At 37.9% G+C, this 16,280-nt stretch overlaps 1 protein-coding gene across 2 annotated transcripts in view; it reads left to right on the plus strand.

The window, feature by feature from the left end:
* The window catches only part of PLCE1 (phospholipase C epsilon 1), a 298,156-nt gene that overhangs the window by 101,362 nt on the left and 180,514 nt on the right, over positions 1 to 16,280 (plus strand). For both annotated transcript variants that reach the window (XM_044665696.1, XM_044665697.1), the window contains one exon: positions 10,579 to 10,895. In XM_044665696.1, the coding sequence (XP_044521631.1) occupies positions 10,579 to 10,895 (317 nt within the window). The remainder of the gene's footprint in view (positions 1 to 10,578; positions 10,896 to 16,280) is intronic.

Here is a 16,280-nt window from a genome sequence, read left to right on the forward strand (position 1 = left end):
CCAGGACCTCCTGTCTCTAGGCCTGACTCTCACTCCACTGAGCTACCCAGCTGCCCCTCAGTGAACTAACTTTTAAAAATCTTTCAGGCTGTTTGCCAGTTGGGGAAGGACTAAACAAGTTGAAGTATATGAATGTGATGGAATACTGTGGTGCTGTTTTAAGTGACTTGCCCAGGGTCACACAGCTAGGAAGTGTCTGAGGCCAGAATGGAACCCAGGACCTCTTATCTCTCAGACTGACTCTTTATTGAGCCAGATGGCTGCCCCCAAATAACAGTCATTTTATCTCTGTTAGCACAGGATCTTAAACATAAAAGACTAATAGCAGGATAGTGGCTTGTCTAAGGACCTCTTCTATCTGAACTGCTTCAAACAAAAATGAGAATAAGATAATAATGATTATAATAAGAACTAACTTTTATGTATGTTTTACAACCATCATTTCATTTTAAACCTGTTGTGTGAGTCCAGAAGCCATGGTTTTAATACTGTCCAAAGTGAATTATCATAGTAAGAGTTAGGAATTAAAAATATATCAAAAAAACACTTGTCTTGAAGCCAGAAGACCTGATTTTTAACATCATTTCTGACATTGTCAAGAGGTAGCCACGAATAAAATTTGGAAAACCTGAGTTTAAATCTAGCTTTAGGTGATTACTTTGCTAAATGACCTGGGCAAATCACTTAGGTACCCTGTACCTAAGTTTCCTGATTTATAAAATGGGGATAATAATAGCACTTTTCTCTCAAGGATGTTGTTAGGATAAAATAAAATATTTGTGAAGTGTGTTGCAAACTTTAAAATGTTATGTTAATGCTTAATAAAAAGCACCGGCCAACTGATCCTGAACAAATCACTGTGTTTTTTCATCTGTAAAATACAAGAGGGACAGTAACTGGACCTGAAATTTCCTTTTTATATAAGGAAATTTATCGATGCAGGTTTGCTCCCCTTCAGTTTATTCTTATTTGCTGGGTTCATACAGCCAGTAGATGTCTGTGATGATTCCAGGCTTATTACTCTTTTACTGTAACACTTTGCCTCTGCAAAATAAGGATAATGATGTTTAGACTGCCTCAGTGTCTCAGGAAAATCATCTTAAAGAATATGTAAATGTGCACTCGTAAGTTTCAGAGAGCCATCGTGAGAATGGAGAAGCAAGTCCGGCCCAAGTATGGACATTGGCCCGAGTCAGGAATCTTGGGGAAGCCGTGGGGTCACTGGAGGGGTCCGGGGAGTTAGAAGAGGATGGGCTGCTGCAGCATCCCTGGAGAGTTGGGTTTATAGAAACACGCAGCCAACTTTGTTAGATTGTGCTAGTGTTTTGTTCCATTTTCACTAAATTTATTGGTTACATTTGGTAAGCAGTGGTTTCTATAAAGATATGTAACTTTACTTTGATTTACAATTATTTTCTATTCAAAATTAGTTTGATTTAAAAAATAATCCTGAAGCACCAAATTGATCAACAAAGGCATCAATTACACAAATATAAATATTTATGATCTTCATAGCATTGGACACTGTTAGGGTTTCAAACTAGTCAGGCATGGAGGAGACACTTAATAGCTATTTGATTTAAAGTACTCTGTCATTGGGAAGTGATTTGCTCTGAAGCATATAACAGTTTTTAGTCTATGAGGTTTGGGCATTTCATTAATTTCATTAATTCAGAGAGAGAAACCATTTTTCCTTGGATCCTAGGTTAACCATTACTAGCACAAGATCATTCATGTTCACCTTTTATGGGCAAAAACCAATGTTTTCCATGACTATATGCGTTTTCCTTTTAAAGTTGATGCTCTTTGACCTGCCTAAGGTCTGACACAGGTCATTTTGTTCTAAGTCAGAAATAATGTAGGAAGGTTTCTTTTCAAATAATAAAATTATTTTAATTGACATATATAGAACCCTTTTTTAGTAGAAAAAGTTCAAAGATATGATTGTAATAACAGATGACAATGAAAAGAGCATGTTCAACAGGATTTAAAGAAAGCAAAATCCATTTCCTTTCCTTAAGATAAACACACAATTTAAAAATATCAAAGTGTTTGTGATTTGCAGTCATGGTTACTGTAATTCCAGAGTTTGCCATCTGTTTGTATCCAATGTACAAGTCAGAGATAGAGCCAGTTCTGCAAAGAGATAATTATGTGTCTATTTGACTACTGCTATTCCTGAGATTGTTCATATGAAAGCAAATTTATTTAAACAGCTCCAGCTGTATCTTAGTGTAAAAGTATTTAACTCTAGGAATACTCTAAAATCTTGCTAAGTTTTGCCTATGATGACAAACTAGAAGGAATAGAGAACACAATTTTAATGAAGGGAAAAACCCCTCTTAGATTAGAAAGCAGTGAGATATCTCAATTTTTTTTTTAAATTGGGCAGGATACACATTGTTATCATATCAGTGTATGAAATATATGGATTTCTTATTACATTAATATATGAGTTGATTAAAGACATTCTTTGAAAGGAATTGTAGGGGGTAGCTGGGTGGCTCAGTAGATTGAGATCCAGGCCTAGAGATGGGAGGACCTGGGTTCAGATATGACTTCAGATACTTCAGATTTAGTGGGCAAGTCACTAAATCCCCATTGCCTAGCCTTTGCTGCTCTTCTGCCTTTGAACTATGATAGAAGGTGAGGGTCTTAAGAAAAAAGTAAAGAAGGAAATTGTGATATTTGTAGATACTATACCGGGATTGGAATTATAGACTATGGGGAAAAAAGGGAGAAAGGCTTTTTACATCCCCTTGGAAGTCAGAATTTATCTAATACTCTTTTGTGTCTATTTTTTATAGCCCACAAAGATTTCAAAGTCATCTTTCTGCTTTTCCAATTTTACCATTTTTCATATCCCCATAAAGACTATGAGAACTTCCCAAAAAGAATTTATACTTTCTCAAACAACTTAAAGCTAGGTACTGTTTAAATTATAATTTACAAAAATGTTTATAGACTTGTTATATATAAAGTTAGCATGTCAAAAAGGAAAGAACCTCCAAAAATGAAAGATATACCTCAAAATTACAGCCATCATAGGCCCTGAATTTTCTGAAATAGTCCTTATTTCAAGAAAAAAATCAATATATTTTTAAAAATTCTTTTGTTAAAAAATATTGAACTTTCCATTTGACCTATTATATGAATTCCTATTATGTAAAATACTACATCTGTTAGGATCATAGCATCTTGTCTTTTTACCACATATCCTTTCTCAAATACAAAATTTCTAGTTTTTGAAAACAACTTATTTTTACTGTTTTCCTGTGTTTTTTAAAAAACTCAGAATGATAGTCATTAAGTACTTTTTTTAAATATTGATCAGTTTTTGAAAAAAATAATGTAGATTGAATGGTTGTCTCATAAACTATTCAGTTTCCAGTGAAAAGTAACTTGCACTTCTGTATGAAAATTAGTATTACTTAATTAACTTTTAGTCTTTTAAAAAATCAACATAAAAAAAGAATCAGTGTAGTTGCTCATTCAACCTTATTACATATGTGTGATGATGTGCTATTATATAGAGATCAATAAAATTTTGTTGTTGATAATACAAGATTGGACAATAAAAAAAAATTACAGGGCAGATAGGTGCCTCAGTTGATAGAGTGCCAGGTCTGGAGTCAAGGTTCTGGGTTCGGATTTGGCCTCAGACATTTCCTAGCTATGTGACCTTGGGCAAGTTATTTAATCCTAAACCTAGCCCTTACCTCACTCTGCCTTGGAACCAATACTCAGTTTTGATCTAAGACAGAAGGAAGGTAATGGTTTAAAAAAAATCATTATTATACTCTTCCTTTAAAAATTATTCAGTAAGGGCAGCTAGGTGGATAGAGAGCCAGTGAATAAAGAACCAGGCCTGGAGAAGGGGAGGTCCTTGTTCAAATTTGGCCTCAGACACTTCCTGTGTGATGCCCGAATAAGCCACTTACTCCCAGTTGCCTACTCCTTACGCTCTTCTGTCTTGGAATAGCTACTTGGTGTGAATTCTAAGAGTTTTAAAAACATTTTGTTTAGTACCTCTTCTCAGTTCCTCACTCAGGAGCAGTCCAGCTGGTCGGTCATAGAACCATGAAAAGGAGTAAACTTGCCTGAAGTATTCTCTTGCCTATCAAACTCCTTTCTTTTAATGCTACTTTTTTAACTTCTTTGTACCTAGGAGAAAATTATTAGATCTTGGGTTCACATTGTTATAAAAATATAAAAAATAAAATATTAACAATCACAATATTCTCCTCTTGTTTATAGTTCCTAAGACTCAATGGAGATAAAATCTCCATTTTTTGGAGATTGGGGATCCAAACCTCCCTTCTTTCCATTCTCATCTCTATACTTTGTTTTCCCAATTCCCCTTTCTCTGGCTTCTCCATAGTTAACAAAGCACATAGAACAGAAATTCCTTCAAATCTTAAAGCTTGTCGTAGTACTAGTTAAAACAGAAAGTATAAACAGACTTCAGAGAACAGGAAAAAAATTGGTTTTCATATCTACCCACTTCAACAGAAAGAGAAGGAGATGGGAAGCAGAGGTTTCATCCTTTGCATGAATCCTTTGTTGAAGAAGTTAAGAACTGACTGAATACATCTCTTGCCCTGGCCTCTGGTTTTTCCAACTAGCCATGATAAGTAAAGGTGACAGTAGCAAAAATATAGTTTGGGTTACTCCTCATCTCTAGTTTGTCTCTCCAGCCTCCATACTACTTCTTTTGAAAATGACATCAACCCTTAACAGGGCTAGGATGGTTAACACATCATCCTAGGTAATCATAGGTGTCATACACAGAAAATATGCATTAATCATAAACACAGTAGGCACGCTAAAGTGTAAAGTGTCACTTGACAGACTACTTCAATAACTACAGGCTTAAATTCAATGCAAAGCATAATAATGCACTTGTCTCAGCAGTGCATACGTGTATATACACAGGACAGAAAGCAGAAAGGCATGACACTAAAGCAAAAGTAAATATTAGGAAGCCAAAAAAATGTATGTAGAAACAGCAATATATGTGCAAATAAACTGCAAAATTATGCATGGTTAGTAGATTAAAGAAGCCACAGTATTTTCATGATATCCAACCACAAATAAACAGAGCAAGAAAATAATGAGTAATTATAATGAATAATAAAATATGTAAGAATTCAGTGAACATAGGCAGTTACAATCAGAGCATATATAATGTAACTCAACATTAGGATTATCTTCTTTGTTATCACTTTTTTTCAGCTCCCCATGAAATATCACAAGTAGTCTGGTCATCGTTCAAATGAGCCTCTCTCTCTGGTGACTTGCCTCTATCCCTGAGCTAGTCAGTGGTCTAGGCTGCTAGTCTGAATGAGTCATGCCTTCCTAAACCAGAACTTCTAGATGTTCCAGACTGCTTAGTGGTGTTATTGTGCTTTATAAGTTGTGCCTTGTATCCTAGGAAACTGTGGCAAAAGTTCCAGGCGGAGATCTATCCAGGTGCAGAGGTTGCATCTCAGATGAATCTTTTCCCATGGCTTGAACTAGTCGTTGGAATAGAGTTGAATTCTTCACTTGAAAATTCTGCTTTAGGACCATTTAGGACTTTTAGGACCATTGTCTAGTTCAGGCAGTCTTTATATATATAATATATGTATATATATATATAGCAAACAGTGTTTTTTTTTCTTTCTAAATCCAATAAGGTAAATGTGTAACTGTTTCTGAGACATGATCACCAGGGAATCCCTCCAAATCACCTCTAGGCCCTAAGTAGTTGAGTAGATTGTTCTTGCAAGGCCTCCATCCATGTCTCTGGAGCTGTTTTGTTACAGGTGACTTACCCAGGCTCAATGGAGTACCTTTTCATTGATCTGCTAACCTTGTTTGTTCTGTGAACACTAAGATTTTTAAAAATTAATTTAGAATATTTTTCCATGGTTCCATGATTTGTGATCTTTCCCCTTTCTCTTCCCTCCCCCTCTTGAAGCTTACAAGCAATTCCACAGGGTTATACATGTATTATTGTTCAAAACCTATTTCCATTTTATTAATATCTGCAATAGAGGAACACTAAGATTCTGCAGCAAAACTGTTCCCTTGTTGGCATCTTGACAAAGACAGGTATCATACCTTCACTGGTTTGCTTTCTTATTCTTCTGACCTGAGATCCCAAGGAGGTAGTCATCTTCTTTCACTTTGTCTCCACTAAAAGATGTACTAAGTCAATAAGCTGGACATAGCTCTCACCCAGACATAAGTAGTAACAGTTTAAACAGTATAAAGCATTATCCCTAGTGGAGTTATTGATGCACTAGAAAAGCCATAAATTGTCTCCACAGAGATTTTTGTTCTGGTCACACTCTAACGTGGTCATCAGTCTGCAGTTGAAAAATATAAGTGTGGGTCACTGTTAAGGGTCATTAAGGTGTGGTTCTAGACTTTTTGACACCAGCCAGAGCTAGCAGGGTCTTGAGCTGAATGCTTTTAGTCTTTGTCTTTATTTGAATGGATCCTAGCAGGAAGCTCATATTCTGAGAAGTATGTCTCCCACCGTACTTTAGTGACCAGGAAAGCTTTCTGGTTCCTGGGTGTATGTGCCTGTACCTGTGAAATGGTCAGCCCCACCTCCCCCAATCAAGAGTCAATGAAAATAAGTTCCAAAAGTTTTCTAGTGGTTATATACTACAAACACACAGCAGAAGCTGGTACTACTTTTCTTCATACTTGTTATTAACATCGCAGTCGACTTGGGCCAGTAGAAATCTACTTCTTTCTAGGTCTAAGATACTTCATAACCTTTATGTCTAAAGTCATCATATAAATAAAGTTTTTATATCTGTAGAACAATATGAGTATCATACCAACCACTCCTCCATATTATGTTTGAATTCGGTGATAATCTCCTTTAATACGCTTTTACATAGCTCCAGTTTCTACCAGCATTTTAACAAGAGGGTGCTCTCTACGGACTGGCACTTAAATCCTTTAGTGTCATTGTCTCCCTTCTTGATTTGTATGTTTTCTGGGTTTGTTCTTTGATTTAATTTTTATAACTTATTGATCTTGAACTTATTTTATTGATTCTGTTATTTGCCACTTCCATAGAAGTTTTAGATCTCAGTTATAGTGTTGTAGTTTCTCTAATTGTTGAGGGAGGGATGGGAGTGTGGGGAGAGAGCAAGAGAGCCTAGTTTTGTTTATACTGACTGATTTGAGAGGGGAAATTGTAAAATACTTTGTAAACTGTTGAACTCTGTAAAAATATGATTTCTTTTGAAGATAATTATTAATTTGTTATGGATTTCATTGACATCTAACTTACTATGCCTTTGATTTGTTTGATAGAAGTATCTAGGAATTGTTCATACCAATGTCATATCTTTAATTAATTTATTTCATAACATAATTAATTCAAGATGCATACTCATCTGATAAAGGTATCAGGGTATAGAAAATCTTGTTAGTTAATTAGGAGTGATTGATTCTCTTGAGAACTCAGAGTCTTCTGTGTTCAATTGGATTGAGATATTTCTCCAACCTTCCACTTACATGGCAATCTAAGTCCAAGCTAATCCAGTCTAATAAACATTTATTTTTATTTTTTTAAATTTAAACATTTATTAATATTCATTTTTAACATGATTACATGATTCATGCTCCTACTTTCCCTTTCACCCCCCGCACTCCCTCCACCCATGGCCAATGCACATTTCCCCTGGTTTTGTCATGTGTCCTTGATCAAGACCTATTTCCAAATTGTTGGTAGTTGCATTGGTGTGGTAGTTTCGAGTCCACATCCTCAATCTAATAAACATTTAGTAAGTGTTTACTATTGTAAGATTAAAACTACTATCTAATAACTAAGTATTATATTTTATAAGATTTATTAATAATCACTTGAGGTAGAAGAAATTAAAAAGAACAAAAGCAAAAGCCTGAGTAAAGAAAAGTTTTCTCAGCCATGATTGTGGGAAAAGAGAGAAGGGCGGGGTCACATACAAACTTTATCTCCAAAACACAAGGATTTAACATGAGAAGGAATATGAGAAGCTGGTATTTAGAGTCCTAGGGAGCAGATTCTAATTACATACTATGTACCAGGCACAGTGGTAAGTGCTGGGGATACTGTTAATAAAAAGAAAAATATCCCCTGCACTACAGACTAAAGGGTTCTATAAAAGGAGGCAGGAAAGTGGGAAGTAGTGTGGGAAGTGGGGCAGGACACCAGGGGATCCCTGGAACAGGGGAATCTTCATAGAGTTGGAGCCAGGAAAGGCAGTGATTCAAAGTAAAGTGACTTGAGTCCAATTTCTTCCCTCTATAAAGGAAGGCATTGGGAGGAGTTTGGTACTCTCTCCTATAGCCCTCCAGTAATAGGGGAGAGGAGCCTGAGGGAGTCAGAATCAATCAAGGCTTGAGTAAGCAGCATGATGGTGAATTTAGAAGTGATGTGGTTAGGGGGCAGCTTGATGGCTCAGTGGATTGAGAGCCAAGCCTAGAGATGGGAGGTCTTGGCTTCAAATCTTGCCTCGGGCTCTTGTTAGCTATGTGAACCTGGGCAAATCGCTCAACACATGTTGCCTACCTATTAGTACTCTTCTGCCTTGGAACCAATACACAGAAGATAGGAGATTTTTATTTTTATTTTATTTTTATTGTCATGCAAAATACACTTTCATATTCGTCATTGTTGTAAAAGCACACTTATATATAACCAAAACCCCCAAATAAAACCATAAATACACTAATGTGAAATATGACTCCCAACAGTTCTTTCTCTGGAGTGGATAGCATTCCCCATCATGTCTTTCTGGAGAGTAGCCAAGTTTTCATGGATAATCATCATCCAGTATTGCTGTTATTGTATACAGTGTTTTCCCAGTTCTATTTATTTCCCTCTGCATCAGCTCTTGCAGATCTTTCCAGCTTTTTCTGTAACCACCTTGCTTATAATTTCTTAAAGCACAATAGTATTCCATCACCAACATGTACCACATGTTGTTCAGCCAATTTGTTCAGCCAATAATCTCTAATTTATGGACATCCCCTTAATTTCTAATTCTTTGCCACTACAAAAAGAACTACTATAAATATTTTTGTACAGGTAGGTCCTTTCACCTTTTTTATCATCTCATTGGGATACAGACCCAATACATACAGGAGTGACATTACCTTCTAATCTTGGTTACATTAGCTTTGTTTGTACAAAAGCATTTTAATTTAATATAATAAAAATTATTCATTTTACATCTTATATGTTTGGCCATAAATTCTTCCCTTCTCCAGAGATCTGCCAGGTAACCTATTCTGTGTTGCCCCAATTTAGTTATGGTTATCACTCTATAGCTAAATCGTATATCCATTTTTACTTTATTTTGGTATAGGGCAGTGATGGTGAACCTTTTAGAGACCATGTGCCATGTCCCCCCTGAGTGCTTCACCCCACCCCTTTACCATATACAGGAGAGGGAGGAAGCACTCCTATTTGGCTGCTGGGTAGAGGGGTGGGAGATGTGAGGAATGTCCTCAGCCATTGTAGAAAGGAGTAGGGGAATGGCCCAAGCACTCTGCTCCCCTCCAGCTCTGCCCACTGTGAGCCACCCACCTTACCTCCTGTGCTCTCTTATTGGCTGCTGGGCAGAGGGGTGGGAGATGCAAGTCCTTCTGCCTTTCTAGTAACTAACTCTGGGGGTGGGGGTGGGTAGAAGGCTGGCACATGTGCCTACAGAGAGTGCTCTGTGTGTCTACTTTAGCACACATGCCATAGGTTTGCATTAGTGGTATAGGATACAGGATATTGATCTATAACTAGCTTCTGCCATACTGTTTTCCAATTTTCCCAGTAGTTTTTGTTAAATAGTGAGTTTTTATTCCAAAAGCTGAGCTTTGGGGGTTTATTAAAAACTAGGTTATTTGTTTTGTTTTGTTTTTTAAAGAAGTGGCACGCTTTTCCTGGGAAGTACATTTTTTTCTGTGGAGCTGAAACCAAGTAGGGCAATGGATGTATATATTGGAAGCCCTTGCATAAGACATGTTCTAAAGGTCTCCCTGTGTAGGGAAACAGAAATTCCCATCATGTAGATGGAGCCATGGGGAGAGAGTCTTATAAGAGCAGAACATTGACTCACTTTTCCTTCTACAGGAAGTTGATTGTACATCTTGTCTTCTAAAGGAGAGGGAACATGGGCTGGTACAGTGTTTCATGAACATTCTAGTTTTTCCATCTGTGTAGGGCCCATCTCCCTCTCTTCCATCTTCCCTGTTAGTTGCCCCTCACATTTCCAGTTTCCTCTAAAAATATACAAAGGGGAATGAAGAAATCTATAAGAACATAATAATGCATATGACTTCCTTGTAAAATATGACAGTAGACTGTCTGAGGAGCAGTAGCCTAGACCAAGGTGTCTCTGAGTATAAGTAAAGGCATTGTGGACCAAAGTAAAATGATCTACTCTCAAAGACTGCTATCTAATAATAGAATTTAGTCCATGAAAGAGAACTAATTAAGAAAGTAAGGCTTGTGCAGAGAATTTTTGCCAAAAAAAAAAAAAAAAAAAAAAAGGCAAAACATCATATAACCTTCTTTGTTTTACTTTGTTGTAGAACGTCAACCATGCACCTCCGTGACTGGTTCAATCAGCCTCCCTTCCAGTGTGGCTGGTCTGAGTAACGAGCTCATCGAACTTCAACACCTCATTCAGTTCCCAGAGGAAGTCGCTTGTATCCTGACTGAACAGGAGCAGAGTATCTACCGACAAGTATTGCCCGTTGACTACCTTTGCTTCTTAACCAGGGACTTGGGAAATGAAGAATGCCAGAGTCAACTTCCCTGCCTCAAGGCCTCCGTATCTGCCTCGATTGTGACCTCCCAAAATGGCGAGCACAATGCTCTGGAAGATCTTGTAACAAGATTTAATGAGGTAAGGAATTCTGAGCCAGCCTTTCTGGGAGCAGGACCTCTGTTTCAGAAGAGATGTTTGGTTCGAATGGTTTTTGTCATTTCATCTCCTTTTCAGGTTACTCACTGCATGGCATTCTTCCTCTTACCTAACCCTCAACCTCCACCTGGATTCAACCACTTCTGACACAAGCAAACCATTTGGTCAACCATCTCCCCCAAATTTTTTCTCATCATGCCACACTTTTCATTTCATTCTCCACTCTAAAAGACCTTATCATAAGATTCTCCCTCTTTGTGTACAAGTTGTAAAACACAGTGTGAAGGATAACAGGAATGAAAGGGACTGTCACCTAATCCCCAGTCAGAACTGGGTCCCCGAACACTAGGTTCATTTCAAAGTTCCAGTTCATGACTGAAGGCCAAGGGATTCCATGTTAACTCTGGAGAGAGTAACCTCCTATAGGGGCCAAAGAAAAAGAGTAGTGTGAAGAACTAATCTCTCATAGAATGCAGGACAAGTCCCTCAACTTATTTATGGTGCTAGGCACCAGGAACCAGGAAAAGGAACTCAAATGAGAGTGATGAGAGTAATGCTACATTGGTTATAGAACTTCCACAAGATTTTATTCTTGTTTTCTAATTTTGTATTTACTTAATTTTACTTGGCATAAATATTGTAAAGAGAAATTTTATTTATTCATGTTTTGTGTCATTTCATTGTATTTAGCAACTTAGGTTTTTAAGTTTATGATAAATCCTCAACTAGAGTGGTCAGAAGGTGAAGCATTTTAGTTAATTTAGTTTTGCAGGTGAAAACATTTTTGCTTCAAAATTTGGTATTAAAAATTCTTCTAATTTATATAAGTCCCCTTCTTTGCCCCATATTAGCAAGTATAATCTACTATATATTATTTAATATTTCTTTGATTATTACAGATTTTGTGATATCTTTTGTAGTGCAAAAGTGCAAACAACTCTGCAAAAGGCTAACTGCAGAATTTCTGGCAGTTGAGAGGGTTTAGAACCCTGACTAGAGGCAGTTGGTCCTGGAGGCTCAGTCAGAGCAGAAGGGTCAACTGAGCTCACTCTTTTGGGCTGAAACCTGGCCTTGATTCCTTGATTCTGTTCCTTTTCTCTTGAGATTTTGTAGCTTAACTAATTCCTCTGGATCTTCCTGACCTTCCCTATTCCATTCCCCATTTCCTTTCCTAATTTCCTGTGTGTTCTGGGAGAAGGGTGGATTTGGGTGGTAGCATTCAAACTTTGAAGACTTTTCCCCATAGTCAAGTAGAGCTTACCCTTGATACAAATTATCTCTTGATTCATTGTGTGTAACTTCCCTAACCTCAAAGGCAACAAAACCTCCCAGGACTGAGTGAGGGCTGGCCCTTTCTCAGTCTCTCATTCCTGTGTTCCCTCCCTCCCCCCACCTGAAGCTTCTCCCTCGGCGGTTGTTAGAGAAACCTTGTATCCCTCTGTCCTTTATAACCAACCCTGTCAACTTAATAAACCCTGTTGTCATTTAATCAAACTTTTTGCTACCATATTGATTGAATGATAAAAGAGGGTAAGGAGAGAAAGGAATAGTTTCTCTCTGGGTCCTGAGGGGAGTTGGAGGCATCCATCTTAGAGGAAGTGGTGATCTCTATACTTCCTCTGAAGAAGCCCATCTATTTCACACTTCCTTTGTGAACCTGAGAAATTGACTATAAAGCCCTCTAGTTAGTTTCAAACCATTTCTGGCTGGTCTTAATCTTTTGTCTGTAGAAGTGCCCTTCCTACCTGAAGGGTTCAGTCTGTTTCCCTTCAGTGTCCTCTGTCTCAAGCCTGTGTACCCAGTCTGTGTCTCCCTGTTGCAGCTGCCTGCCAACTACCTCATCCTCTCCCCTTGCCGCTCATTCTACTTCATCATCTTATATTTCCCTAAACTCAGTCATTCCCTTACATCTCTCCTACCACCTCAATTTACTATCTCCACCATTGTGCCCTCCTTTCCTACCTACTGCCTTAGGGACCCACAAACCCCAATTCCACTTGCTTCATCCCCTTATTACACTTTATAGATATTAATAGAGATTGTTTTTTACCAATCTGCACTTTTTTTTTCTTATTTACCTCTGAGAAAGATTGAGTATGGAGTAAAAATTTATACTAAGTATTTTTATTAGTTGATATAGTTAATTAAAAGTATTATTATCTTAACAACTAGCCTATATTTGTACTTGATCTCTAAGTAACCACTTGTGAACTCTCCCACTTGGAACTGTTTTAATTTCTCTATATTCTCATTTTACCATTAATAGTGGTTTTCTAGATTTTTTTCTTTGTTGCTCTATTTTGAAATCAACTTTGGAAGAAAAAAGTGGAATTTTTTCCAGAGACAACTATTATTATACCAGGTAGTTGTAAGGATTTTCTTTTTTTTAATGAAATTTTATTTTATTTTTTTCAATTGAGATCTGCCTTCTCTTCCTACCCCTTTCCCTCTTCCTACTACCTCCCACTGAGAAAATAAGAAAAACAAAATCCCTGTTATAAATATATATAGTCAAGCAAAACAAATTCTCACATTGGCCATGTCCAAAATAATACATCTTAACCTCTAATCTGAGTCCATCAGCTATCTCAAAAGGTAGGAAGCATGTTTTAGCATGAGTCCTCTGAACCTCTGGTTGGCCATGGTGTTGATTAGAATTCCTAAGTCTATCAGAGTTGTTTGTCTTTACAATATTGTTAGTGAATAACTTGTTCTTGTGGTTTTGTTTTCTTCGTCTGCATTAATTCACGTGAATCTTGCCAGATTTCTGGAAACTGACTCCTTCATCATTTCATACAGCACATTCATGTCCCTATAATTTCTTTAGTCATTCCCAATTGATGAGCCACCTTTCTTTTTCTAGTTCTTTGTTAACACAAAAGATGCTGCTATAAAAATTGGCTGTTATAAAAATGGACACATGGGTTCTTTTTCTCTTTCTTTGATTTCTTTGGAATATAGACCTAGGATTGGTATCACTAGGTCAAAGGTTATATGCTCAGTTGAATTGAAATATAGTTTCAGATTGCTTTCCAGAAGTGCTAGATCAGTTCATAGTTGTACCAATCATGTGTTCATGTGCCTATTTTCTCACAGCCCCTCTAGCATTTGTCACTTTCATTTTTTGTCAGTTTTATCAATCTGATGAATGAGATGGGTCCTTAGTTATCTTAATGTGCATTTTTCTGGTTATTAGTGATTTATGGCATTTTCCATACAGGTATTGGTAACTTGGATTTCTGTCTATGAAAACTGTTTTTATAACCTTTGACTGTTTATTATTTGGAGGATGGACATCTTATTCTTATATATTTCAGTCTTCCTTCTCCTCCCCTTCCTATCTTGGAAATGAAACTTCTGGTAGGAAGGATTTTTAAAACTACTTTCATTAGGTGAACTATTCATTTCTCTCAAGATTAAAATATTAGCATTTTCCCTCAGGACTTTGAACTCCAGAATCCTGGTACAAAGAGAGGAGGCACAAGGAGTACAATGGAAACAAGGGGTGGTTTCCTCAGATCTCCTCAAACAATTACATCTATGAATTAGATCAGCTCTGTGGAGCAACATATTAGAGATATTTAATCTAGAGGAGAGAAAATTTAGAGGGGACATGATAATAATCTTCAAGCATTTAAAGGATTGTCACATAAAAAAGAGATTAAACTTGTTCTAATTAGGAGAAAGAATTAGAAGCAATGAATATTAAGATGGAAAGAGATATATTTTGGCTTAATTTAAGGAAAGACTTCTAAATAAAACAAGTATTTTAAGCACTAACTGGCCCAATGACATTTATTTAACTAAAGATTCTTGCTATATATTAAATAGATAATGAAAAGATAGTGTGATATAACCTTCCCCTCCGTGTTTCCCTCTAAAGCTGCCCACCCTTTCTACTATGCTCTCGAGAATGACTGGTCCATAGACAGGAAACTGGCTTTCATCGTAAATCTTTTCCTTTCCCATTCCTTCCATCTTCTGGTTCTTGCTGACACCTGGCTCATTCCTTAGGACACAGTCTCTTTGCCTCCCTTTCCAACAATGACTGCACTTTCACTTAATTCCTCTCCCACTGGTTGGTTGGGGTAGAAGAGCTGGAATATTCCTTGTTCCCCATTGCCACTTGTAGGTTTCTGCCTCAGTCATCATCACTGAGTAAAACCCTCCTCCAAAATTCTCTCAAGCCAGTTAGAATCCTTGTAGCTTGTGGCTGCCAGCCTCCAGGATGCTTGTCTTCTTTCCCCTTCTTTCCTCACCAACTTCATTGCTAGCTCGCAGCCTTTCCACTCCTCTCCAACCCCTGCACGCATGCTGATACTGCCTCAATCCAATCTCCCAGTTCTTCGACCACTCCCCAGTCACACACAAAGAGGCCCTTAGGCTTAATCTTGCCAGTACCCACAAATGCACTCCCACTATGTTCATGAACTCTGAGATTGCGGTGTCTAATCCTAAATTACTATTATGCCACCTTTTCTTCAGCCTTGAACTGCCACACTTTATTTGTTATTCACACCACAATTTCTAATCCTTCAGTCTCTTAATTATTTCCTAGTCCAGTGACTACAAACCTTTTAGAGACTCAGTGCCCAAACTGCACCCTCATACCACCTGTGAACCACCCACCTTATCCCAGGGGCAGGGGAGGGGGAAATGCTTCCATGGGGCTGCTGGGCAGAGGGGGGAGTGATGGGAGAAATGTCTTCAGGTGCGTGGAGATGGTGGGGAGCAGCCCCCTCCCACACACGTGCCATAGTTTACCCAGCATGGACTATCGCTATGTCCTAAGCCCTCTTCTTTTTTTCCACTGGCTATATTATTTTATTTGGTGATCTCATGTCATGTCATCTCATGTCATCTCATGAACTCAATTATCTCTCTTCTGTTCATTCTCAACTTCATTAGCCCCAACCTCTCTACCAAACTCACATCTTAAATCCCCAGCAACCCGTTGGACATCATCAACCGGATGTCCTATAAACATTAAATGTCGCATGTCCAAAACTGATTATTTTCTGCTCAAACTCTCCCCTCTTTCAAATTTCTCTGTTACTGTTTAAGGGTTTTGGCATCCTCCCAGTCACTTCCTCAGGCTCACAAATCTAGGTGTCTGCCTCAACTTTTAACTCTCTCTTACCCGCTGTAGCTGCAGAGGCCTGTCGATTCCACCTTTGTCACATCTCTTGTATATGCCCCTTCCCTCCTCCGATGCGCTTCCCTGGATAAGGCCCTCATCACCTCACGTTTTTTGCTACAGCCTGCAGCTGGTCCTTCTGCCACATCTCAGTCTCTCCTCCGTTCAGCTGTCAAAGTGATCTTCCTAAAGCACAGATCACCCGTCAACCCCATCACCTCCCTTACTCT

Source organism: Gracilinanus agilis, chromosome 2 (assembly GCF_016433145.1).
Source record: "Gracilinanus agilis isolate LMUSP501 chromosome 2, AgileGrace, whole genome shotgun sequence".
In the NCBI taxonomy this organism is placed as follows: domain Eukaryota; kingdom Metazoa; phylum Chordata; class Mammalia; order Didelphimorphia; family Didelphidae; genus Gracilinanus; species Gracilinanus agilis.